This window comes from Ceratotherium simum, chromosome 33 (genome assembly GCF_057802395.1).
Source record: "Ceratotherium simum simum isolate JZ-2026a chromosome 33, ASM5780239v1, whole genome shotgun sequence".
Lineage (NCBI taxonomy): Eukaryota > Metazoa > Chordata > Mammalia > Perissodactyla > Rhinocerotidae > Ceratotherium > Ceratotherium simum.
This window is the reverse complement of record NC_141932.1, coordinates 13142822-13168315: the sequence shown is the minus strand read 5'-3', so window position 1 is coordinate 13168315 and position 25494 is coordinate 13142822. Positions and strand designations below refer to the sequence as shown.

The window sequence follows — 25494 nt, the reverse complement described above, 5'->3', positions numbered from 1 at the left end:
GAAGGGTCTGGGGGGAAGGGGAGGGAAGTTGGGGAGGAAGGTTCTGTATTCGCTATCTGTGCTGCATAATAAATTACCCTAGAACTTATAATCTTAAAACGACAACAGTAATTTATTATCTCATAGTTTCCCTGGGTCAGGAATTTGGGAGTGGCTTAGGTGAGTGGTTCTGTCTGGATACCCAGTGAGGTAGCCATCAGGTGTCGACTCCGGCTGCAGTCATCTGAAGGCTTGACTGGGGCCAGGGGATCCACTTCCATGGCTGGCAGGTTGGTGCTGGCTCTTGGCTCTCAGTCACATCCCCTTCCTGTGGCCTCTGGGGGTCTGCTTGTGTGTCCTCACAATACGGCAGCTGGATTCCTCCCGAAAGAGAAGTCCAAGAGACCATGGTGGAAACTGCAAGGCCCTTTACCATCTGGCCTCACCTGGTCACACGCTGTCACTGCTGTCAGATCCTGTCAATCACTCAGAGCAGCCCTGACTCAGTGTGGGAGGGGCCTACTGGGGGTATGAAGACCAGGAGGTGAGGATCGTTGGGGGCCGTCTCGGAGGCTGGGGTATGAGTTTGCTAGAGTGGCTGTAACAAGGCACGGCCGACGGGGTGGCTTCAACCACAGACATTGATCATCTCACAGTTCTGGAGGCTCGAAGTCTGACACTGAGGGGTCGGCAGGGTTGGTTCCTTCTGAGGGCTGAGAGGGGAGGATCTGCTCCAGGCCTCTCTCCTTGGCTCGTCGATGATCATCCCCTCCCTCTGTCTTGACGTCTTCCCTCCGTACGTGTCTGTGTTCAAATTTCCTCTTATTATAAGGACGCCAGTCATAATGGAGTAGGGCCCACCAAATGGCCTCATTTTAATTTAATTACATCTATAAAGATCCTGTCTCCAAATGCAGTCACCTTCTGAGGTGCTGGGGGTTAGGACTTCAACAGATGGATTTTTGTGGGGACACAATTCAGCCCATAAAGCTGGCGACCGCAGGCGCCCGGCCCTCCCCGTGGAGTCCGGTTGGCTTTCTTTCCTCCTCTTCCCTCTTTCCCTCTGTTCTCTCAGGGCGAGCCCTCCTCCTCAGGATGATTTACCTTAGCCAGGATCTTCCCCCAAATTATCCCTTTTGGGGAGACTGAAGCGGGAAGCATAGAGGAAACTCAGACCTGTCCCCTGGCCCTCTGTCAAGTGCAACAACCTCAGAGCACAGAAGTAGATGTCCACCATATCTCACATGTCAATAGAATACCCCTGTGCCGGGTCCCTTCCTGCCGCCTCTCCAAATTTCTTCTCCAACATTCTCAGCCATGCTCTGTGCCCTGGGAGGCTGTCTGATGGTATCTGCTATGGACTGAACGTATGTGTCCCCCCAAATTCATGTGTGGAAGCCCTAATCCCCAGTGTGATGGTGTCTGGAGGTGGGGCCTTTGGGAGGTGATTCGGTCGGGAGGGTAGAGCCCCCATGAGTGGGATTGGTGCCCTTATAAGAAAGAGATGCACGAGAGAGAGATTTCTCTCTCCGGCGTCCACCTGCAAACCAGGAACCAAATCAGCAGCCACCTTGATCTTGGACTTCTCAGCCTTCACAAGTGGGAGGAATAAATTCCTGTTGTTTAAGCCATACAGTCTGTGGTATTTTTGTTACGGCGGCCCGAACTGACTAAGACAGTATCTGGGGACTCCGTCGCCCCATTGGCTTGGGTCAGTGGTTTCACAGTCCAGAAATCAGAGGAGGAAGGAGAGTGAAGCTGGGGTGTTGATTCTCCCAGATCCAATCCTACTGACCTGGGGACGGTAACAGCTCCCTCGTTGGTTTCCCTGCACCTCACCCACACCTTTGTAAATCATCCAATTAAACGCCTCTCGTGTTGCCCCCTGTCAGTGCTCCATCTCCTGCTGCGACCCTAAGCGATGGCACCATGCCGCCAGGATTTGGGTATTATACAAAAGAAAGTCCCGCATTGGCACTTTGCTCTGACGTGGAAATCGCCAGCTGAATTTCTGGCCAGCTTAGTGGGATGAGGACTCGTTCTCAGTCAAAGTCAAGTCGATTCAGGGAAAATAATGAAGAGATGTGATGTTTCTCGCAGACTTGACTTGGGGGACAAGATCAAACCTGTGGGGCTATCACAGCTCCTGCTCCCACGGCTGGGGAGCTGGGCGCTAGATTCCTGCGTCTTTCCTTGCTCATCCTGGGACGGTGTGTCATTGCTGGGGGAGATTCAGAAGACCCACCCTCACAGCCACCCTCCCGCGTTATCTCTCAGTTCTCCACCCACAGGGGCCCTGCTGGGAGACAGAACAGGCGCTGGGCTGGCTGCCGGGAGCTGAGCACAGTAGCGTGATCTCGTGTATTTAGTTCTATTTCATGAAAATGTTAAGGGGACCCAGCTCTGTTCCTGGTGTTGAAGTGCCTTGCTTGAAAGAGGAAGTTAACTCCTATTATTTAAGCACCAAAACAGAAGTTGGACAGCGGCCACCAGTAAATTGTACGAATTCATTCAACAAATATTTGCTGACTTCCTTACCGGGTTTGCTAGTCCAAAGAGGAAGATGGTGCTCCTCGACAAAGGGGACAAAAAGGAAGCCAGAAAGACAGGAACGACTTACCCTCCAAAGACGGAGCTCTCGTAGCCCAGTGCTCCAGATGGTATCGACCTGTTACAGGTCGAATTGTGTCCCCCAAAAGATATGTTGAAATCCCCAGTACCCCAGAATGTGCTGTTATTTGGAAATAGAGTCTTTAAGACATAATATAAGATGAAGTCGTACTGGAGTAGGGTGGGCCTTACTCCAAAATGACGGTGACACACAGACACGACGGGAGGACACCATGTGATGACAGAGGCAAAAATTGTCTTTGAGCCTCCAGAACTGTGAGAATAATTTTCTATTGTTGTAAGCCACCCAGTGTGTGATATGTTGTTACAGCAGCCCTAGGAAGCTATATACTTATTTATTGGATGGCTTGAACATGCACTGGGCCAGTGCTGAGCTCCTGGCTTGGCACACCAGCAGATTAGAGACGCAAGTTTGCATCTGCCGTGGCCCAGGGCTTGTGTTCCAGGTCAGAGCATGGAACCCAGTGGCCATGAAGACGAGAACACTGGGGCTGAGTCAGGCAGCGTGTGACCCGGTGTTTATTCAGCATACACTTCTGAGCATGTGTTAGCAGCGCAAATGGTTCCGTGTGCTAAAGAAGCAGTGAGTGTTGCTTTAAAAAATACAGACTGCGCTCATGTTTGTGACAGCATTGTTCTCAGTAGCCAAAAGGTGGAAGCCACCCCAAGTGTCAATCAACGAATGAATGGACACAGACAATGTGGTCTATCTGTACAATGGGAAATATTCAGCCTTAAAAAGGAAGGAAATTCTGACACATGCGACAATATGGTTGAACCTGGAGGACAGTACATTAAGTGAAATAAGCCAGTCAAAAAAAGACCAAGACTGTATGATTCCTCTCATATGAGGTCCTCAGAGTAGTCAAATCATGGAGACAGAAAGCAGTATGGCAGATGCCAGAGACAGGGGGAGGGGAGAATGGGGAATTGTTATTTAATGGGTACAGAATTTTAGTTTTCCAAGATGAAAAAGTCCTGAAGATTGGTTGCACAACAATGTGAATATACTTAACACAACTGAACTTGATACTTAAAAATGATCAAGGTGGCAAATTTCTAAATATTTCTTTTTTTTTTTTTCTATTTTTTGGTGAGGAAGATTCACTCTGAGCTAATACCTGCCGCCAATCTTCCTCTCTTTTGGCTTGAGGAAGATTAGCCCTAAGCTAACATCTGTGCCAATCTTCCTCTATTTTTTATGTGAGTCCCCGCCACAGCATGGCTTGACAAGTGGTGTAGGTCCGCACCTGGGATCCAAACCTGCGAACCTGGGGTGCCGAAGTGGAGCGCGCCAGACTTAACCACTACACCATGGGGCCAGCCAAAGATGGCAAATTTTGTGTTATGTGTATTTTACCATAATTAAAAAAAAAAAAAGACTTTGGGTTCAAGATTCAAGGTTTAAGCTTTGCCACTTACAGGCTGTGTGGCTTTGGGCAAGTGACTGCACCTCTGGGCCTCAGTTGATAGTGATCATCTCCTGGAGTGGAGAGGATTAAGTCGGTTGTGGCTGTTGATAATGTACAGCAATAAATAACATCAACAGAGTTCCTGCCCTCAGAGGGCCTACCGTCACTGCAGATATTATTATTACTGTTTTGTGATCATTCGAACTGTGGTACAGTATAAAACTGTGTCCTGGGGACAGACCAGGAACAGAGGATTATGGGGGTTCTTGGTGGCTCAGGAAGTCAGACTAACCTTGACCCCAAATTGCGAAGGAGCTGCCTGGACAGGGGAGCACAGGGTTTGGGAGTGCCAACTGACAAAAACAGAAACCAGTTTAAGAGGTAAAGCATTTATGCGGGATCAAAGAATTGCAATTCGGGGAGCACAGATTGAGGTGGAAACCCAAATAGTGTCCGGCTAGGGAGTAAAAGTCAGGGGCTTTTAAAGGCAAAGAAGAGAGGTTGTGTTACAAAGAATTTTAATCGCAGTCAGAGGCCGAGAGCTAATCTGATCGACTTGATTCCATCTTCAGAAAGTCCACCTTCTCAGCCTCTGCCATCAGGATGTCCCTTCTCCTGCTGACTTCTCAGACAATTTCTTGTAAAACCATGGCCCAGTCCAAGACTCAAGGAACAAGACGGGCAAGGCAGTTCCTCTGGAATGGCTGCTCCGGCTCTATTTTAAAATAGCTCCACTATAGTCACTTTCACAGGAGTGAGTGGCTTAGATTAAAACCTGCCTCTGTATCGTCTTCTCTGAGTGACTTTCTCCTTGGCCTTCTGAGCCTTGGTGTCTTAGGAGAGCAAGGTAGAGGTCAAAGCAAGACACAGAGGCTACAGGGGCTGAGGGCACTGCGGAGGAACTTAAATTGAGGCTTCCAGGAGGGGCCAGGCTGGGCAGAGCAGGCTTCCAAGGCTGGGGAGGTCTCTCCTGGGGTCAATGGGAGTCATGCCCGGGGGTTGGGGGGAGAGGCAAGGGGGGGACATGGAGCAGGGGGTGGGATGGGCTTAGACTTGCATGAGACACAGTCATACAGTCATATCACAGGCTGATAGGGAGATAATCAACCGGCCATTTTAAAGTGTGTAATTCAGTGGTTTTTAGTACATTCACAATCTTGTGCAACCATCACCACTATCGAATTCCAGAACATTTCTGTTTCCTCAAAAAGAAACCCTGGGGGCCGGCCCGGTGGTGTCGCAGTTAAGTGCGCTCGCTCTGCTTTGGCGGCCCAGGGCTCACAGGTTCGGATTCCGGGCACACACTGACACAACGCTTGTCGAGCCATGCTGTGGCGGCGTCCCATATAAAGTCGAGGAAGATGGGCACGGATGTTAGCCCAGGGCCAGTCTTCCTCAGCAAAAAAAAAAACAGGAGGATTGGCATCGGATGTTAGCTCAGGGCTGACCTTCCTCACGAAAAAAAGCAAGAAACCGTGGAGCCAGCCCTGATGGCCTAGTTCAGGGCGCTCTGTGTCGGCAGCCCGGGTTCAGTTCCTGGTCGCAGAATCACACCACCCGTCTGTCAGTAGCCATGCTGTGGAGGCGGCTCACATAGAAGCACTAGAAGGACCTACAACTAGAATATACAACTATGTACTGGGGCTTTGGGGAGGAAAAAAAAGAGACAGGAAGATTGACAACAGATGTTAGCTCAGGATGAATCTTTCCCAGCCAAAAAAACCCAAAAAACAGAAACCCTGTACCCATTAGCAGTCACTCCCTATTCCTCACCCCCCAGCCCCTGGCAACCACTAATCTACTTTCTGTCTCCATAAATTTGCTTGTTCTGAACATCTCGTGTAAATAATCCTAGAATACTCAGCCTTTGTGTCTGGCTTCTTTCACCATATTAGAGTATGTATCAGTACTTCATTCCTCTTTATGGTTGAATATTAAATGGACTTTTGCAAAGTTACGAGGGATGATATTAATTGCACTAATTTATTTAACAATACCGGTCGAGTACTGAAGCTCCTTGAAGTCAGAGATTTTCTTTCCTCTACCCCCAGATGGAATCCAGAACATAGTAGTATTTACAAGTAATAAATTAATTAAATATTTATTGAATGGATTGAGCAGAAAGAATCATGAAGGGTATAGTCGGGCATCTAGCATGAAGAGAGAGTGACAGAGATACCGCTCCCCGCCCCCACCCCCAGTAGCCCTGCTGGACCCGTGTCTGTCCCGAGGGGCCCAGAGGGGACACCTGCAGACCACACCAACCGGATGCACCAAAGATGAGGGCAGATCCCAAGCAGTGGCGTGTTGAGATTAGCACATACCTCTAGAGAGAGCCGACGGTTCAATTTCCAGGAATGTTGCAAGCTGGTGGTTAAACACAGCCATTATCTAGAATTAAATGGTATCACTGACAATTGAATATGTTATATCAAAGAGCAAAAGTCGTGAATGCTCAAAGGTCATCATGCTCTAATTATTTTCCTGTTATCTGTCTCTAGAGGTCATTTCCATTTATTATAGCTATATGGCAGGGATATTATAGAACAGGGTCCTGCTGAGCGTCTCTCCAGTTCCGTGTTCAGTGGTGTCATGTCGGTAGCTCAAAATTGGCCATGGTGGGAGTATTTACACCATAGAAATGGGCAGATGCCACCCACCAGGGTTTTTTCCTCTAGAGAGCTGGGTTTTAGGGTTGACCAGCATGGCCCTGGTCCTGGAACAGGCGAGCAGAAGGGTTAGGGTGAGAGCCCTCCACTGTTCCCCGGGGGCATTTTGGGAATCGGTGGGGGCATTTTGATTTGTCACAGTGTCTGACTCTAGCACAGCATTTAGTGACTGAGGGCCAGGGCTGCTGAGCGCTCCAGAATGGAGAATTGTCCCGCGCCCCTGTGTCTTTCCAAGATCCTATCAGAGCGTCGTACAGGTGGAAAATCTGTTTCTGTATTTCTGAGCCCGGAATCTGCTTTGCACGTGTTATAAGTCTCCCTTGCTTCTTTCTTCCACGTCATTGAATTGTTGGGGAAACCAGGTCATTCGTCCTGTAGAGTGTCCCACATTCTGGACTTGGCTGATCGTGTCCTCATGGTGTCAGTTCACTGGCAACTTTATCTTCCTGTTTTCTGAAAACTTGTGATTACAGTGAAAGGCTTGAAGGGATTCAGGTTCTTTTTGGGGCGGGTGAGATTTGTAGATGGTGCAGCAACCCCCTCCCCCTGCCCCCCGTCGCCTCACTCAGGGGCCCGGAGAATGGTCGCTTGTCCCTCTTTCTGTGTTAGGATTGTTGGGGGCTCTGGCGGTGCCACCTCATCCCTTCCCAGTAAAATTCCTCGTCAAGCTTGCACCTGATTTTACAAGCATAGACAGCATTGCCTGGAGCCATGATACCCCATTAGGGGATGCATTTATTATTTCCCAAGAGAATCTCTTTTGAAATAGGGGAAACTGAAAAGAGTTGCTATCTGCCAGGTGTTTTCTTCTGAGATTCCAGCCTGCCTGGTTTCAAATTCCAGCTTCTACAACTTTCTGCTGTGTGACCTTGGGCAAGTTACTTTACCTCTCTGTGCCTTGTGTACCATAGGGCCACTAAGAGTGATCACCTCATGGAATTGTGAAGATGGAATGAAATTGGTAGGCCAAGTAAGTGCTAAGAGTTGTTTGCCAAAATAAATAAATGTAGGACCGTGAGAGGGCTTAGAATCAGGAAGAGTCTGGCCCAGCTGTACTCTGTCGCTTCCTCCAGGCTGCCTTCCTGGCCTGTGTCCAGCAGGCATGTGCGGAGGGAGGAGGGCCTTCGGGGTCACCTGGCTTCAGCAGCCCAGACACCCGACCTCCTGCCGGCTCCGGGAGGCCCGGTAGATCCTGGGCGGGGTTTTCCCTCCACGGGTGCAGGAAGCTTCAGGAGAGTTCCGAGTGAAGAGTCAACCCCGGAGAGGAGGGAGCACTCTGAGCTGCTTGCAGAGCCACCTTATCATCTGCTCCCTGACTCCTGCAGCTGGAACGAGGTACCAGGTGAGAGATGGCAAGGGGAAGCTCTCCCCAGACCCTGCGGCATGCTCGCGTATAAACACGCACACACACACACACACCCACACACCGGGCAGATAGCTGGGTACAGACTTAAACCCAAGGGTTCGTGAAGTGGACACACAGCAGTCCACACCTAGGTCTCTGATCCCCTCTGGGATGCACCCCCACCTCGGGGCCTCTGGAAGGAAATGGTCCCTCCTGCGCAGCCCAGGCACCCACCTCCTCTGCCCCCCACCCCCAAGCCAGTGGCCTCCTTGGCTCCCATCACCTTCCTCAAAGATCTGTTACCTGAGGCCCCAGCCCCTCCATCACCACCACTCTCCCCTCCGACCCCCCAGGCCACCGACTCCCTCCCTCCCTCCCTCCCTCCCTCTATCCTGTCACTAGTCGCCTTGCAGGGAAACTGAAAATGAATGTGCATTGGAAAGGCCTGGGCGGGGCCAGTAGGAACTAGAGTTTCCTGTTCCCATCTTGGAGGCTGCTCCCAGGACCTCCGGAATGGAGGACCTAACCACAGGACCCAGGAGATCCCAACCCCCAGGCCCCACCGTAGCCCCTGGAGATGGCTTGGTCCCTCGCTCCCTGATCCCATCCTGAGTCTCCCCTTCTGTTCTAGGCCCAGAATAAAGTTAGGGATTTCAAAGTGGTGGCCCCACATTTTTGTCTTAAGCTCTTCCCGGGAGTTGTGATTATAGTGCAAATTGCGGGGGACACGGATGGAGCGGGGGATGATGAACTAGGTGACCTGAGCTTATCTGGGGGAGGAGCCTGGAAGGGGTAGGGAGGGGCTTTCAGAGCAGAGGTGACAGGAATTGCAAATCACAGGGTGTGACAGGACTCAGCCTGGGGAAGGGGATGGTGGGGATTATTCCATGGGATCGGCTGGTGACAAAGCCTGGGGAGTGGGCAGCCCTGGGAGGGCTGTGAGCTGAGGAGGGGCAAGGCCAGCTCTGGGTGTGGGGACAGATATGGGGGAGGCGAGGAGGCTGAGGCCAGGCTCCAGAGGGGAGAGGATGAGGCCAGGCCTGGGATAGAGAGAAATGGACCAGTCGGGGAGAGTTTAAAAGAAATTATCGGCAGATATTGGTGGCCCCACTTTTCTGAGGGACCCAGAGGCCGGATTCCTCTTTTGAAGTTGGGGCTCCTTTCTCTTCTGTATCCTACTGCGAGCCCCCAAGGGATAACCCCCAGGGGACTGGGATGGAGGAAAGCACCAAGCCCCTCCTCTCACCCCTCCCTCCACGGCTGGCCTTAAGTGCCTGGTGCAGCTATGGGGACTGAGGGCAGATAAGGAGATGGACTTCCTGACCTCAGGGCACTAGAGGAAAGGCAAGCTCCTCCCACTTACCAGAAGCAGCACAGCCTTAGACTCCAGCTGTGGACATTCCCTAAGCTTTCCCCACAAATGTCTGGTGAGCTGCTTTCTGGGTACACGCCCCCACCCCCCACCGGCTCTCCGCCCTCTTCCTCCTCTCCATGCAGCCTCAGTCAAGGTCAAGGGGTCAAGGTCTGGAGGCACTTCCCTTGCAGGCTAGATGCCTCAGCAGTGGTCCATCCCCCTTCCTGGGTAAGGAGGGAGGGAACAACCAAGGAGGCGGAGACACATTGTTCTAGAACATTCTGTGTTTCTTTTTACCCAAACAAAACTAGCCCTATTCTCTGTCTTCTGTAAACAAATTTCAAAGGAACATTTAGGGCCCCACCATGCCAGCCCAGAGATTAAGAGGTTTGATTGTAAAGGTGTGTTCTTCCAATTTTCACCTACTAGATGCTGGGAAATAGACACCAAAAAAAAAACAAAAAAGAAAAGAGGGATGTGGGGAAATGAGAAACTCGAGGCAGGGAGATGTTGGCAGAGACTCAATGAGAGAGGGAGAAAAAAACAGATGGAGCTAGACAGGCACCAGACAGAGGTGAGACCTGATTCCTTCTGTCGCTATTTCCTGGGCATCTGCTCTGTGCCGGAACATGACGACACTGTCCCTCCCTTCACAGAGCTGTGTGTGTAGTAGGAGACCAGGACTCTCCCAGAGATCCCCAAAGGGACTGATGGGGAGAGAGAGGGAATTGGGACAGAGCAGGGGCCACAGATGGGACCCAGCAGAGATAGATCCCTCCTGCCTGCCTTATTCTTTCTCCCTCTCTCTTTCTGTCTTTCACTGTCTCTATCTCTCCTCTTGTCTTTCTATTCCTATCTCTGTCCCTGTCTCTCTTTCCCTGCCTCCATCTTTCTCACTGTATCTCAGTCTCTGTTTGTCTGTCTGTCTGTCTCTCTCTGTCTGGTTCTGTCCCTGTCTTTTTCTCCATTTCTTTCTGTCTCTCCATTTCCCTCTCTCTCTCTTTTTCTGTCTCTTTTCCCATCTCTCCCTTCCTTCCCTCCACCCTTCTGCCTTCCCATAAGCATTTCCCTTGGCACACACCCCCTCCCCTGTCCCATGTCCTGTGCTTGGCAAATTCAGAAGCCAAACAGAGAAGTCCTTGCCTTTCAAGTGCCCACAGTCTAGTTGGAGAAAGGATTCAACACACACCCCGGAGCTCTCCCTCCTCCCACCTTGGTGCTCTCTCTTCCTTGCCCCAGCTTTCTCCTGCTTCCCAGTCCCCAGAGCCAGTCCTCTCTCCCCAGAGTTGGGCGGGTCCGAGGATCTGGACAGCAGCACAGTGATACTTTCCGTCTCTCCCTCAGTAGATCTTACTCACTTTTTATTCTCAGGGCCGAATTCACTCTGCTCATGGATTTCTCTGGTTCATTAAGATATGGCTTAGCATAGCTGCAGAGCGCGTGCACTGAACCACCGTGCAGTGTCCTCTCTTAGTCACCGTGTGAAGTCCATTCCACGCAGGGCTTAGTGAATGGATACTGCCTTTTCACTGGCAATGAGGAAAGGGCCTTATCTGGAAGCTGTGGACCGTAAGACAGAGAATCTCTTGAACATCAGCTGAGCTGTGGAATGAACCTTATTCAGCAAACCCAGCCTCCCTGGCTCCTTTCATTCAAGTTGAAGGGCGCTAGAGGAGGTTGTACCACCCAGGTGTCCGTTTCTGGTTGGGCTCAATACCTGGCGATGACCCAAGGGGCCCAGACCCCCAGCTGAGTTGGTTCAATTCAAATCCAGGCACCTAGTTGACAAGCCTGATTTTCTTCTGGAAAGATAACTCTCACGCAATCTTAATGGGCTCTGAAGGTTTCAGTGACTTATAAATCAAAAGCAGGGATATTGCTATGTTAGGTCCTGTGCCAACTTTTATTATTCATAATTAACCCTAAAGGACCACACCTGCATAGCTTCTCTCACCTTCCCAGGTTCAACCAGGTCACACCCTGCTTGATTTGGCCCCAATGTTCTCTTTTAAAGGCCTCTTGGTTCAACACTTTGACCAGGAACACAAGCCATACACTAAATCCACCGGAAGTCTTTCATCTCTAAGCCACTTTGCGCAGAGTCTCCAGGATATGCTGCAATTAAAGTCTGCTCATGAGGCAGAGCTTTGAAGAGTGGGTGGGAACCTCACATTCACAGGGAAGGCAGTGAGAAGTCTTGAGAGGAGCTGAGAGAGCAGAAGGCCTTCATTCCTTTGACTCCTCTCAGATACCCCCATTTCCGTCTCTCAGAGTCCGGTCTCGATCAGTCAGTGGCCAAACCTGGACTCTGATGTGGCAGCATGGTTCAGATGTTGGTCCAGCCTGGACTGCAGAACGGTACAGCCCATCAATCATTTCTGGATATCATCTTTAGCAATAATAAAGTGTTCGGTGTGATGGTGCTTAAGTAATGATTGTTCTGCTTTTCCCCCCTGGTTTCTAGCCACATAATGGAAAGTCAGAACCAGTTCATTTCCTGCTTTCCTTTACTTACAGCCGCTTTGCTTATGTTCAGTAACCATATCTTCAAAGCCTGATCCTTTCAGGGCGTTTGATTTGCCCTAAGGGATCCCAGGCAACAGCTTAATTAACTGCTTCACTCCACAAACCACTGGTTCAAGTTTTATGTCCCGGGGGGGAGTCCTCACTGCCCTCTACCTCCTATGATACCAAAGTCTGTGCTTGGCAACCTCCCCACTCCTGGAACTAATTTCTGTTGTGACCAGGGTTGAAAAGAACAAGTTGTATATTTGTTCCAACATGAGGGGATTTTCTGGGATTTCTTGGTCAGTAACTGAAGTTCCCTTGAGGTCTCTCCACATCTCTTCAGATAACTTTTGGTTCCTGGCTCCCTCTGCTCAGTCTGCATCTGACATGTCCCCACCACTCCAATCCCTACTCTCTCTTTCAGCATTACCTACTGTGGTCTCATAGAATGGTATTTGGTCTTTGTCCCCAGTTCCTGGCACATAGTTCCTAAAATCTTTGGCATTTCCTGAGTGATCTGGGTAATAGGAGTGTCTTTCTCTTGGCAGGCCTCTAAATAGCTTCAGGATAGGAGCTGGTCACCGGAAAGGCCAAGGCCGAGCTTTGATTAGAAGATGGTAATGTTTAGCCCCACCCCACAACCTGTGGGGAGGGGAGAGAGACTGGAGATTGAGTTAATTACCAGTGGCCAATGATTTAATCAGTCATGCTCACATAATGAAAACTCCATAAAACCCTAAACAGTGGGGCTCAGAGAGCCTCTGAGTTGGCAAAGACATCCATGAGCCAGGAGGTTGGCACACCCCAACTCCACTGAGTCCCTGTGCTCAGGACCCTACTGGACCTTGCCCTATATATCTCTTCTTCTGGCTATTAGTTTGTCTCCTTTACAATAAACAAGTAAATGTAAGTAAAGTGCCTTCCTGAGTTCTGTGAGCCATTCTAGCAAACTATCAAACCTGAGGAGGGGGTCATGAGAACCCCTGATTTATAGCTGGTCCATCAGAAGTACGAGTGGCCCAGGACTTGTGACTGGTGTCTGAAGTTGGGGGCAGTCTCGTGGAATTGAACCCTTTAACTTGTGGGATCTGATATTAACTCCAGATAGAGACTGTCAGAATTGAATTGAATTGTTGGACACCCAGTTGGTATCAGGAGGAAAAAAAAAAATCTCTCATCTGCCAGTTGCTTTCTGAGCTTTTTAGTAAAAATACTCAAGAAAGAGAATTGGCCAACTCATCTTTTAGAGCCAGCCTATATTTGTCATAAGCCACAGCCAATGAATGGAGAATCCACCGTGGACTCAGGTGTCTGTCTCAAGTTCAGTTGTCTGTGGCCAGGAGGGTAGACAGGTCAAGTAGTGGAGTTCTTGATGAGTGGGGCAATTTCCCTTCAAAGGGGGTAGAGATAGGCAGGGTATGCAAAGATGGACATCTCTAGAAACTGGATCCCCAGTAAATGGTAGGTTCATACACTTGTACTCACCATATAGAGACACCCATGTATGTACACTCATAAACACCCACATTAAAACATACAATGTATATACATATAACGTATGCACACTCACTTATATACACACACATACACACATGCCATGTGTTCACAACCACCTGCACACTATATATATAGTACACACCCATATATGTACACAGTATATACACCTCCATACAATACAATGTACACATGTCCATTTGCATGCACACAATTTCACACACACTCATATATGTACACAATATGTAGATACTCATATGCACACACACACACACTATATATATATACACACACCCATATATACTCACACAAAGCACATGCCATGTGTGCACACAGACAATGCATACATATCTACATGCGTAAACACGCATATATGAGCCCAATGTAAACACACTCACATAGCACACACTCTAGAGACATACCTGCATACACAGACCTGAGTATTCACATTCATTTACACACACACACAAAGTAAACCCACACCCACAGACACCCACACAATGTTTGCACACACAACTATGCCACCACGTGCCTGCACACCCCAGGGCCTCCATGCCCCAGCTAACGTCCCCTGCTTTCCCTCCCCCGACAGCCATGCTCAGCACTCAGGCGCCTTTCTTCTTTCCCATGGGCCACTTCATCCTCTTTGTCTTCGTGGCTTCCACCATATTTCACCTTCAGCAGCGGCTAGCAAAGATTCAGCCCACGTGGGAGTTGGTGCCGGCGAGGACAACATCTCGACACGAGCCATTGGAGACAATGGAGTACACCACCGGGAGCCAGCAGCCCAGGGGTATGTGGACGATCAATGCAATAGGCCGCCTGGGGAACCAGATGGGCGAGTACGCCACCCTGTACGCCCTGGCCAAGATGAACGGGCGGCCGGCCTTCATCCCGGCCCAGATGCACAGCATGCTCGCCCCCATCTTCAGGATCACCCTCCCCGTCCTGCACGGCTCCACGGCCAGCAAGATCCCGTGGCGGAACTACCACCTGAACGACTGGATGGAGGAGGAGTACCGCCACATTCCCGGGGAGTACGTGCGCCTCACCGGCTACCCCTGCTCCTGGACCTTCTACCACCACCTCCGAGACGAGATCCTCCGGGAGTTCACCCTGCACGACCACGTGCGCCAGGAGGCCCAGACGTTTCTGCGGGGTCTGCAGGTGAATGGCAGCCGGCCAAGCACCTTCGTGGGGGTCCACGTGCGCAGGGGGGACTACGTCCGCGTCATGCCGCGGGTGTGGAAGGGCGTGGTGGCCGACCGGCGATACCTAGAGCAGGCCCTGGACTGGTTCCGGGCCCGCTACAGCTCCCCCGTCTTTGTGGTCACCAGCAACGGCATGGCCTGGTGTCGGGAGAACATAGATGCCTCTCGTGGTGATGTGATCTTTGCTGGCAATGGCAACGAGGGCTCACCCGCCCAGGACTTTGCGTTGCTGACACAGTGTAACCACACCATCATGACCATTGGGACATTCGGGATCTGGGCCGCCTACCTCGCCGGTGGAGAGACCATCTACCTGGCCAATTACACCCTCCCAGACTCTCCCTTCCTCAAAGTCTTTAAACCAGAGGCAGCCTTCCTGCCCAAGTGGATTGGGATCGCAGCAGACCTGTCCCCACTACTCAAGCACTGATGTTAGCTCATCTTTGGCATCCACTTCTTTTCTAGCTCCCCCAAGATCAGTTCCAAGGCATGAGGAGCACATTGTTACATGCACCAGGACCCTTCCCTCTTGAATCAGAATGCTTTGGGCTGCAAGTAACTGAAGGCCCAACTAGCTTGTTTAAATAACATATTCATGTGGCTCACACAAGACCAAAGGTGGCAGATGTCCAGTGTTAGTTAATTCAGCAGCTCAACAATGTCACCAGTGACCCCAATTCCATCCATCTTCTTGAGCTGCCATCATCTCCTCTTAGACCAGCTCCCTCATGGTCCCAAGAAGGCTACCACATACCCAGGTGTCACGTGCAGACAACCCTTCCCAAGGCAGCAAAAAGAGGTTCATTCTTATCTTAGGTCCCTTTTGAAGAGTGAGAGAAAACTTCTAAAGCCTTCCAGCAACTGCCCCCCATATCTCATTGACTGGAAAGCCTTCCAGCAACTGCCCCCCATGTCTCATTGACTGGAAGTGTGTCACGTACCCACGTGACCCATTACAAGGCAAGGTGAATGAGACCCTGGGATTTGCTAAGCCTCAGATCAATAAATCTTTGCCTCCTGCACCTGGGGGGTTGATCAGCCTCCTCTGAAGGACATGGCAGCTTGCAGAAAGAAAATTGATGTGCTCTTACCAAGGAAGAAGGGAAGAATGGCTGCAGATCACAAAGCAGTGAAGCCCTGAATAGTTGTGCAGGTCGTTCACTACACAGCGGCTGTTGGCCAAGGAGGCAAGTGGGGCTTAAATAGAGCCCACAGTCTACTTTCCAAGCCATGTGCCCTTGGAACTGTGTCCATCCAGAGGGCTCACTTTTTTCTAGTTAGTCCGTCCAGAGAGACCTTTCGTCCAGTTTTCACAAGAGCACCATATTGGCTAGTAGCTGGTGTGTGTCCAACCCCGTATGCCCCACCTCTGCAACCCTGGCTTCCTAGGGCCTAGGATGATTATTGTGGAGAACTCAGAGACCAGCATGGCTCAGTGAACTTGAGGAGAGTCCATTCATTCTTTTAGTAAATTTTTGTGGTGCTGAACCTAACAGACAGGATCCTCGCTCTCAAGGGCTGCATTAAGAAAACATAGTGGCTTAAAACAACAGCGATTTATTATTTTCCACAATTCTGGGGGTCAGCTGGGTGGTTCTCTGCTCCGTGCAATGTTGCCTGAGGTCTCTCATGCAGCTGCACTTATGTGGAGCTCAGTTAGAGCGTCTCGCTCTCCTCCACGTGACCTGTCCTGCAGGATAGCTTGGACTTCCTCACAACATGGCTTTCAACTTGTTTTCTGGAACACCCACTCTTGGAGCCCTCAGTCATCACGATTACATAAGAAGTCCATCTATCTGAAGCCGCCATGTTGTGAGGGAGCCCGACCCCACGAGAGGCCACATGTAGGTGCTTCACTTAATATTCTCAGCTGAGGCCAACTTCAAGTCATCCGATATGTGAGTGAAGAAGCTTCCAGATGATTCCACAGTGTTCAAGTCAGCCTAGCATTTAGAGTGAGCCAGCTGAAGCTCCTGAAAACATGTTGCAGGGACAAGCCATATCTGAATTACTGTTTCACAGATTCTGTGAGCATAATAATATGATTGTTTTATGCCACTAAGTTTTGGGGTAGTCTATTATGTAGCCGTAGATAACTGAAATAAGCTAAATAAATTATTCTGTGTATTTGCAGACACTTTCATGACTTTGGCGTGAACTAGGCCAACATGAACTTCTCCACCTGACTTGGGATCCCATGTGCAAAGGCTCTGTGGCAGGGGGTAGTCTAGTTATACATGAGAGTGAAACAAGGCCAGGGTGGTTGGAGCACATAGAGACAGATGTGGGTGGAGAGGTTAGCAAGGTCAGACCATGAAAGGCCTTGTGGACCATGACAAGGACTTTGGGTTTTATTCCAAGACCAATGGGAAGCCATCAGAGGGTTTTAGTTAGGGGAGTGACATGATCTGATTTGCTGTGTGGACATATATGGGTGTTATGTGGAGAAAGGGCCATGGGGGCAAAGGTGGAGGCAAAGAGACCCATGAGACAGCTTCTGTAATATCCCCAATGAGCAATGATGGTGGACCAAGGAAGTAATGGTAGAGGTAGAGCGAAGTCTCATTTCAAGAGCCCAACAGGGACTCCTAGTGTCTCTCTGTCATAGTTTCACCTTCCTGAAAGAAACAATCTGATTGCCTCCATCAGATGGATGTTTGAGTCAAGCATCCACCATGGGCCAATGACCTAAGGCTGTGGGGAGGGGTCGCCTAATTCAAGGACGGCCGCCATGTTTGTAAGGGAGTTGGTTCCCAGAGAAGGTAATGAAAGAATATAAGGATTCGAAAGATGCTCCAAAAATGGGTACATAGGAAAAAGTTTTTGCCACTCACATTTCAGCTTCACTGAAGCACGTCATGCAGTCACACCTAATTTCCAAGAGGGCGAGCAAGACCGATCTGTCCACATGCCCCATAATATTAGTGCACAGCTCTAATAACTACCTCACATCTCCTTACAGCCTCCACAGTCTCTCTGGGTGGGTCTCTTAGGGCCTCTTTCTTTTGGCTTGGTACCCACAGAATGGGGTACCACAGTACTTACTAGGCTAATAGGTCTCTGCTTGAACAGCTCTAAGGAATCCCCTTTCAAATTTCCGGTCTTATTTTACACAGCTTGAATGGGTGTTGGTCACTTGACCAGGTTTTGCTATTTAAAAAAAAAATAATAAATCTTACATTAATTTGTTTTTTAATTTAGCATTCTTTCTTTTTTTAATGTACATTTTTAAATGTATTTGGGGGACACATTTTACGTGTTTCTAAACTAAAACAACATCATGGTTGGTTGTAGTTTCCAAAGATGGCCGTGACAACATCTCCCCTCGATTTCAAACCCTCCGATCTTCCCCTGCCCGTTCCCATCTCAGTAAATGGCACTATTCCATTTACTTCAACCATAAACTTGAACTTACTCTTGATTCTTTCTTTCACATTCCATCTACCAGCAAGTTCTGTCAGCTTTACCTTCAAAATATACTCTGAATCCGACCTTGTTTCCCTCCTCTACTAACACTATCCATTCAAGTCACCACCATATCTGCTTGGACATCTGAAAAAGTCTCTTTAAAAACAAATTAAAGGGGCTGGCCCCATGGCACAGTGGTTAAGTTTTCGCGTTCCGCTTCAGTGGCCCAGGGTTCACCAGTTTGGATCCTGGCACGGACCTACTCACTGCTCATCAAGCCATGCTGAGGTGGCATCCCACATAGAGGAGCTACAACTCTACAACTATGATATACAACTATGTACTGGGGCTTTAGGGAGAAAAAAAGAAAAAGAGGAAGATTAGCAACAGATGTTAGCTCAGGGCCAATCTTCCTCAAAAAAAAAAACCAAATTAAACATTTTATGCATAAAAATAGAGAGTGTAGTAAGCCCCATATGCCCATCACCCAACTCAACAATTTCAACATTTACTTATCTCGTTTCATCTATGCCCGCATCTTCCCCCCTTTTGCTTTACGCGAATCTTAGACATCAAATTTTTTCATGCATGAATCCTTTATTTCTAATGGATAAGGAGCCAATAAAATTATAACCACATAAATATCTAGGACAATTTTATAATAATAATGTAATATCCTCTAGTAGAAGTCTCTGTTAAAACTTTTCTGATTGTCTGAAAAATGTCTTATTATTATGTTTGTTTGAATAAGATCCAAACAAATCCCACCCATTGCATTTGGTTGACAAGTGTCTTAAATATCTTTTAATCTATAACAATCCTCCTCCTTTTATTTTTATTTATTTATTTTTTGTGTGTGAGGAAGATCAACCCTGAGCTAACATCTGTTGCCAATCCTCCTCTTTTTGCTGAGGAAGACTGGCCCTGGGCTAACATCCATGCCCATCGTCTTCCACTTTATATGGGATGCCGCCACAGCATGGCTTGACAAGCAGTGCGTCGGTGCGCGCCCAGGATCCGAACCTGCAAAACCCTGAGCTGCTGAAGTGGAGCGCGTGAACTTACCTGCCACGGCACCGGGCCAGCCCCCCCCCCCACTTTATTTTTTTAAAAAGCCATTAATTTGTTGATGAAACCAAGTCATTTGTCATGTAGAAGTTCCCCCATTTTCAGTTTGATTGGTTGAGTCCTCTTTGTGTCATTCGCTATGTTCCTGTGTTCCCCTTTTTTTCCTGTGAACCAGAGTTAGAGCTAAATGTGTGTGTGTGTTTGTGTGTAATTCTGTATCACAGTGATAAGAAAGCTATGCTGTGTGGACATTAATAAAACAAACCTCAACTAAATTGGAGTCCTGCAGGTCTGTAGGGGGTGCTGTCACCCCTATCACACATAATCAGTTACTCCAAACAGGAAGAGACAGATGCTCGCATCTTGACAGGAAGTAAAACTACTCTACTGCTGAAGGAAGATTTCTCTCCCCACCTGGCAACAGCCCAGCCAATGAGAAACGCCACAGCTCAGCCAATGAGAAACGCCACAGCTCAGCCAATGAGAAACGCCACAGCTCAGCCAATGAAAAATGCCACAGCTCAGCCAATGAGAAACGCCACAGCTCAGCCAATGAGAAACGCCACAGCTCAGCCAATGAGAAACGCCACAGCTCAGCCAATGAAAAATGCCACAGCTCAGCCAATGAGAAATGCCACAGCTCAGCCAATGAGAAATGCCACAGCTCAGCCAGTGAGAAGCTGTTGCCACCCTGAATTGTTACTTTTCCCCCATGGACTTTCCTTTAGAACAGCCCCTCCCCACTCCCCCTTTTTCTCTATAAAGACAGTTCCTCTCTTTTGTTTCCTGGATTTGCCTATGGTTCACCATAGCACGCACATTCTGAATTGCAATCCTTTTGGCTATTCCCAAATCAACTCATTTTGAGGGTAAAATAACAGGTGAATTTGCTTTTTAAATTAACAGCTGTAAAAAATAGATTGAAAATACGCCTTGAAGAACAAATCTGGCTGACTCACACTACCAGCAAGCAATGATGGTGGACCAGTGATGTAATGGTGGAAGCGAGGCCAAAAGACCAGTGAGATTACCAGATTTCAAGATTTACCATAAAGCTAATGTTATCATGACAGAGTGGTACTGGCATAAAAGATAGACAAATGGAATCCAACAGAGAGTCCAGAAACAGACTACATATATATATATATATATATATATATTAAGATAAGAGGTATTTTTTTTGTGATGTTTCCTCACTACTGCATCTCCTCTCATCACCTAGGGAATTAGTCTCACCCTACAGCTCTACATAAGGCTCAGGTCATTAGTAATCTCCACATTCTCTCTACTGTCGTAGTCTTACGGGGCAGTGGCTTCTCCTCCTCTCCTCCTCATCCTCGTCCTCCTCTTCCTTTTCCTCTTCCTCTTCCTCTTCTACTCCTTCTCTTGCTTTTTCCTAGAGATTCCATTGTTAAACATTTATCAGCACACCTCTTGGCATTTCAAAAATATTTGTATAGGGCCGGCCCCATGGCTTAGCGGTTAAGTGTGCGCGCTCCGCTGCTGGCGGCCCGGGTTCGGATCCCGGGCGCGCACCGACGCATCGCTTCTCCAGCCATGCTGAGGCCACGTCCCACATACAGCAACTAGAAGGATGTGCAGCTATGACATACAACTATCTACTGGGGCTTTGGGGGAAACATAAATAAATAAAATTATAAAAAAAAAATATTTGTATAAAGAAGTTTGGGTCTGACAGGGTGGAGGACCCCTTCCCAAGTCTGTTTTCCCCATAGCAGCCCAAGATCCCATTAAAACCTAAGTCATATCACATCACCCCAGACTCAAAAAAAGGACACACTGTGCGATCCCATTCATATAAAGCTCCAAACTGGGAAAACTACACTATATTGCTTAGGTGTCCATATATTGGTGGTAAAGCAATAAAGAAAGGCAAAGACATAGATAGGACAGAAGTCAGGATACTGGTGATATCTGGGAGGAGGGAAGGGGTTGTGATGAGGGAAAGATGCAAAGAGCTGTAGTTCTGTGGGTGTTCACTTTACAATTATTTATGAAATATACATGCGTGTCTTACCGACTTTTCTCCAATTATGTTCTATTTCACAATTTTTTTGTGTGTGAGAGGAAGATTGGCCCTGAGCTAACATCTGTGCCAATCTTCCTCCATTATGTATGTGGGATGCCGCCACAGCATGGCTTTATGAGTGATGTTGGTCTGCGCCCAGGATCTGAACCATGAACCTGGGCCGCAGAAGCAGAGCACGCCGAACTTAACACTACGCCACGGGGCCAGCCCCTATTTCACAGTTTTTTAAAGGAAATTAAAAGATTCCTCTGGGGCTGCAGTGTGGGAGGCCAGGAATTAGGCCTCAATGTGGGTCTGGGGCAACACTGTCTAGAACTTTCAGTGATGGTGGAAATGTTCTCTATCTGCGCTGTCCAAAATGGCAACCACAGGCCACACATGGCTACTGAGCACATGAAATGTGGCAAGAGTGACTGAGGGACAGAATCTTGAAATTTTATGTAATTTGCTTAAATTTAAATTTAAGTAGACCCATGTGGCTAGCAGCTGCCTTCTTGGACAACATAGGGCTAGATGTTTTAAAGAATAGATCAATGACACGACACTGAATGTACCGCCTCTGAGATGAAATAGCAGTTAAGCTGTATGTGAATCACTGTAATGAGAGAAAAATTAGCTGGCAGGGTGACCACCACCGTGATTCCACCAAGATTTTGTTAATGGATGTAACTCTACAAAACCCACAGGCCTCCCTTTCCCAGCAAAATCCCCCAACAGAGCCCCCTCTCCCAGCAAAACCCCTCATCAGAACCCCCCACCAGAACACCCCCAGTGAAATTCCCCCCACCACCAGAACACCCCCACTCAAACCCCCTCTACCACCAAAGCCTCCCCACCAGAACCCTCCTCTTCCACTAGAAGCGCCCCCCAGATCCCCTCTTCCATACACCATGAGGGAGCCATCTGCAAAAGGCTTATGCAGAAGGAGTCGCTCCTAGTCGACCTCAGCCAAGCTAAGCCAAAGGCTTTGCTGAAATGCAGGTTTGTTCTTCTACATTAGTTGAAGTCAGGAAAATGAGGCTCATTTGTCACATCTTCCTAGTGAGCCCAGACTGAGCCCTGGCTCTTTCCTGCAGGCTCACAAGACACCTGATGGACAATCTAGTATAGAACTGTATTTGGGGTTCAGCAAACACAACAGTCTCATCTGCCTTCTATTCTGAGTCTTGCACCCTGTATGACATGAATACCATTCCCATTCTCCAGACTTCTTTTAATCAAATGCAGACAGAGTAAATAAAGTTAATCTGGTCCATGTGCTTCAGATGTTCATGATCTTAAACACGTGTTGTTATATACGATAAGCCAGCAGGGCCTGAACTAAGAGAGGACAGTACATTCCACATAGGATTTGAGCTGGGCTCGTCTGCTTAGAGTGGTACCCGTTATGGATTAGATTGTGTCCTCCCAAAAAGATAGGTTGAAGTCCCAACCCCTAGTACCTGTGAATGTGACCTTACATGGAAATAGGGTCTTTGAAGATGTGGTCAAGCTAAAATACGGTCAGCAGGGTAAGCCCTAATCCTATATGACTGTGGCCTTATAAAAAGGAGAAATTTGGGCACAGAGACACATACACACACAAGGAGCACGCCACGTGAGGATGAAGGTAGAGATTGGGGTGATGCATCTACCAGCCAAGGAACGCCAAAGATTGCCAGCAAACCACCAGAAGCTGGGAGAGAGGCCTGGAACAGAGTCTCCCGCATACCCTCAGAAGGAACCAACCCTGATGACTCCTTGATCTCAGACTCCTGGCCTCCAGAACTGTGGGACGATCCATGTCTGTGGTTTAAGCCACCCAGTCTGAGATATTTTTGCTACATCAGTCCTGGGAAACTAATACAGCACCTAACAAAGTGGGGAGGGTGGAGGGTAGTTCCTGGTGGTTTTGTGGAGTTTCTTCAGTTAACCAACCTTCAGTAGAATGCTGGGTGCTGCCCTGTCTGTTCATTTTCATTTAATTAAATTACGTTTGTGGTCATAAGGTGCTCCTTCCAAGTATTGGTGTTCCCTAGGGTTCTATCCATGGCCCATTGTTCTCCCTGTGTGATTTATGGTTTCACTTGCTGCATATAGATGACTCTCACCTTTTCATTTGGGGACCAGAAACTTTCATTTAGACCAAAATAAATAAATAAAAGTTAAACAATGGAAATCACTTTAAAAATTCTATAAGTGGTGAGTGCTGAGCAAGGCAGGCTCTGCCAGATGTTGAAAAATAATGTTAAGGGGCCGGCCCGATGGCGCAAGCGGTTAAGTGCGTGCGCTCCGCTGCCGTGGCCCGGGGTTCACCGGTTTGGATCCCAGGCGTGCACTGATGCACCGCTTGTCAAGCCATGCTGTGGCAGCGTCCCATATAAAGTGGAGGAAGATGGGCACAGATGTTAGCCCAGGGCCAGTCTTCCTCAGCAAAAAAAGAGGAGGATTGGCAGATGTTAGCACAGAGCTGATCTTCCTCAAAAAAAAAAAAGAAAGAAAGAAAAAGAAAAAGAACGTTAAGCCTCAATAAATAAAACAGTGTGATCCTGGTGCATGGAAAACAGATTAAAGGAACTTCCTAGAAAGGTCAGAAATGGACAGAAACCCACTTGGGAATTTAATGCATGTTGAGCCTGGAATTACAAATTAGTGATGAAAAGATGGATTCTTAACAAATAATGTTGAACCATCTAGAAAAAGAAAAAAGCAAGCTCTCAAAAAGGAATTTAAAACTTAAAGACTTTAAATCAATAAGTGTAAAAGGATTAAATATCTTTTGTTTTGTTTTGTTTTAGGTTTTTTTTTTGCAAAAATGGAATCATACAAACTTTGGCAACTTGCTTTTCTTTCTTAATCTGCTATGTAGTAAACATCTTTCCAATTCCTTTGGTAGTAGCCAAAGATTCCATTGTAGTGATCAACTATGACACATCCGTACTCCAGCTGAAGGTTTTTAGGTTGTTTGCAGGTTTTTTGCTACTACAAATAATGCTGAGGAGAACGTCCTCGCCATTTGCCACTTTTGGCTGTCGCATGAGAAATGTTTATGCACGCAGGCTACTATTTCTTTTTTTAGGCTATATTATTAGAAATGAAATTGCTGGGACATGGAGTATGCATTTAAAATCAATACTCCTGTGTGACTTGTGAAAAATTTATATTCCGTCCAATCCTGTATAGATGCCCATTCTCCCACAGTCTTGCAAATGTTGGAGATTACCATGCTTTGAAATTTTCTCCAACTTCTTGGGAGCAAAATGGTATCTTGTTTCAATGGCATTTTTCTTGGAGTGAGATCTCTTTTAGTCTTTTTCTCACTTTTCCTGAGCTTTGAAGTCAGTCTGCTAAGTGAGAGTCTGCCCTCTTGTTCCTCAAACTCAATAGGTCAGAGTGAATTCAGTACTTCTTCCCTCTGCTCCCCCAAATGTATTTATCTTCTGCTTGTTTTCTTTCCAGCCACACCAAGTTTTCTGGGTCAACCCAATCCAGAAACTTATTTTTAATTCTTCCCCTTTCTTTCTTTGTCACCTTCAGTTAGTTATGAAGTCCTGATTAGTTTTTTAAAATTCTAACATCAGGCGTAAGCGGTTAAGTGTGTGCTCTCCGCTGCGGCGACCCGGGGTTCACCAGTTCCGATCCCGGGCACGCACCGGTGCACCGCTGGTTAAGCCACGCTGTGGCAGCATCCCATATAAAGTGGAGGAAGATGGGCACGGATGTTAGCCCAGGGCCAGTCTTCCTCAGCAAAAAAAAAAAAAAAAGTTTCTTTGGGCTGGCCCCATGGCTTAGTGGTTAAGTGCACGCACTCCGCTGCTGGCGGCCCAGGTTCGGATCCCAGTTGCACACCAATGCACCACTTCTCCAGCCATGCTGAGGCCATGTCCCACATACAGCAACTAGAAGGATGTGCAACTATGACGTACAACTATCTACTGGGGCTTTGGGGGAAAAAAAGGAGGAGGATTGGCAATAGATGTTAGCTCAGAGCCGGTCTTCCTCAGCAAAAAGAGGAGGATTAGCATGGATGTTAGCTCAGGGCTGATCTTCCTCACAAAAAAAATAAAATAAAATAAAATTCTAAAATCATACCTGTGAAGCAGTCACAAAACGCATACAGTTTAAAGAATAATAGGGCAGAAACCCCCATCCAGTTAAGGCTTAGTGTGTCAGGGAACCGCCAGACAACTCTTGGGTTCAGTGATTTGCTGGAAGTTTCAGTGAACCCTTATAAGAACCCAGCAAAGCCATTATACTCACGGTTGTGGTTTATTACAGTGAAAAGATACAATTTATTTATTCATTTATTTTTATTATTTTGCTGAGAAAGATTAGCCCTGAGCTAACATCCGTGTCAATCTTCCTTCACTTTTTATATGTGGGTTG

The 25494-nt window shown here is 48.0% G+C and overlaps 1 protein-coding gene across 1 annotated transcript; it reads left to right on the top strand.

The window, feature by feature from the left end:
- Window positions 1–7808: 7808 nt before the first annotated feature.
- Window positions 7809–19344, top strand: FUT2 (fucosyltransferase 2 (H blood group)). Its single transcript, XM_087421419.1, has 2 exons — window positions 7809–8033; window positions 13985–19344. Exon 2 carries the CDS (start codon window positions 13987–13989, stop codon window positions 15031–15033), a length of 1047 nt encoding a protein of 348 aa, XP_087277545.1. The 5' UTR covers window positions 7809–8033; window positions 13985–13986; the 3' UTR covers window positions 15034–19344.
- Window positions 19345–25494: the final 6150 nt, after the last annotated feature.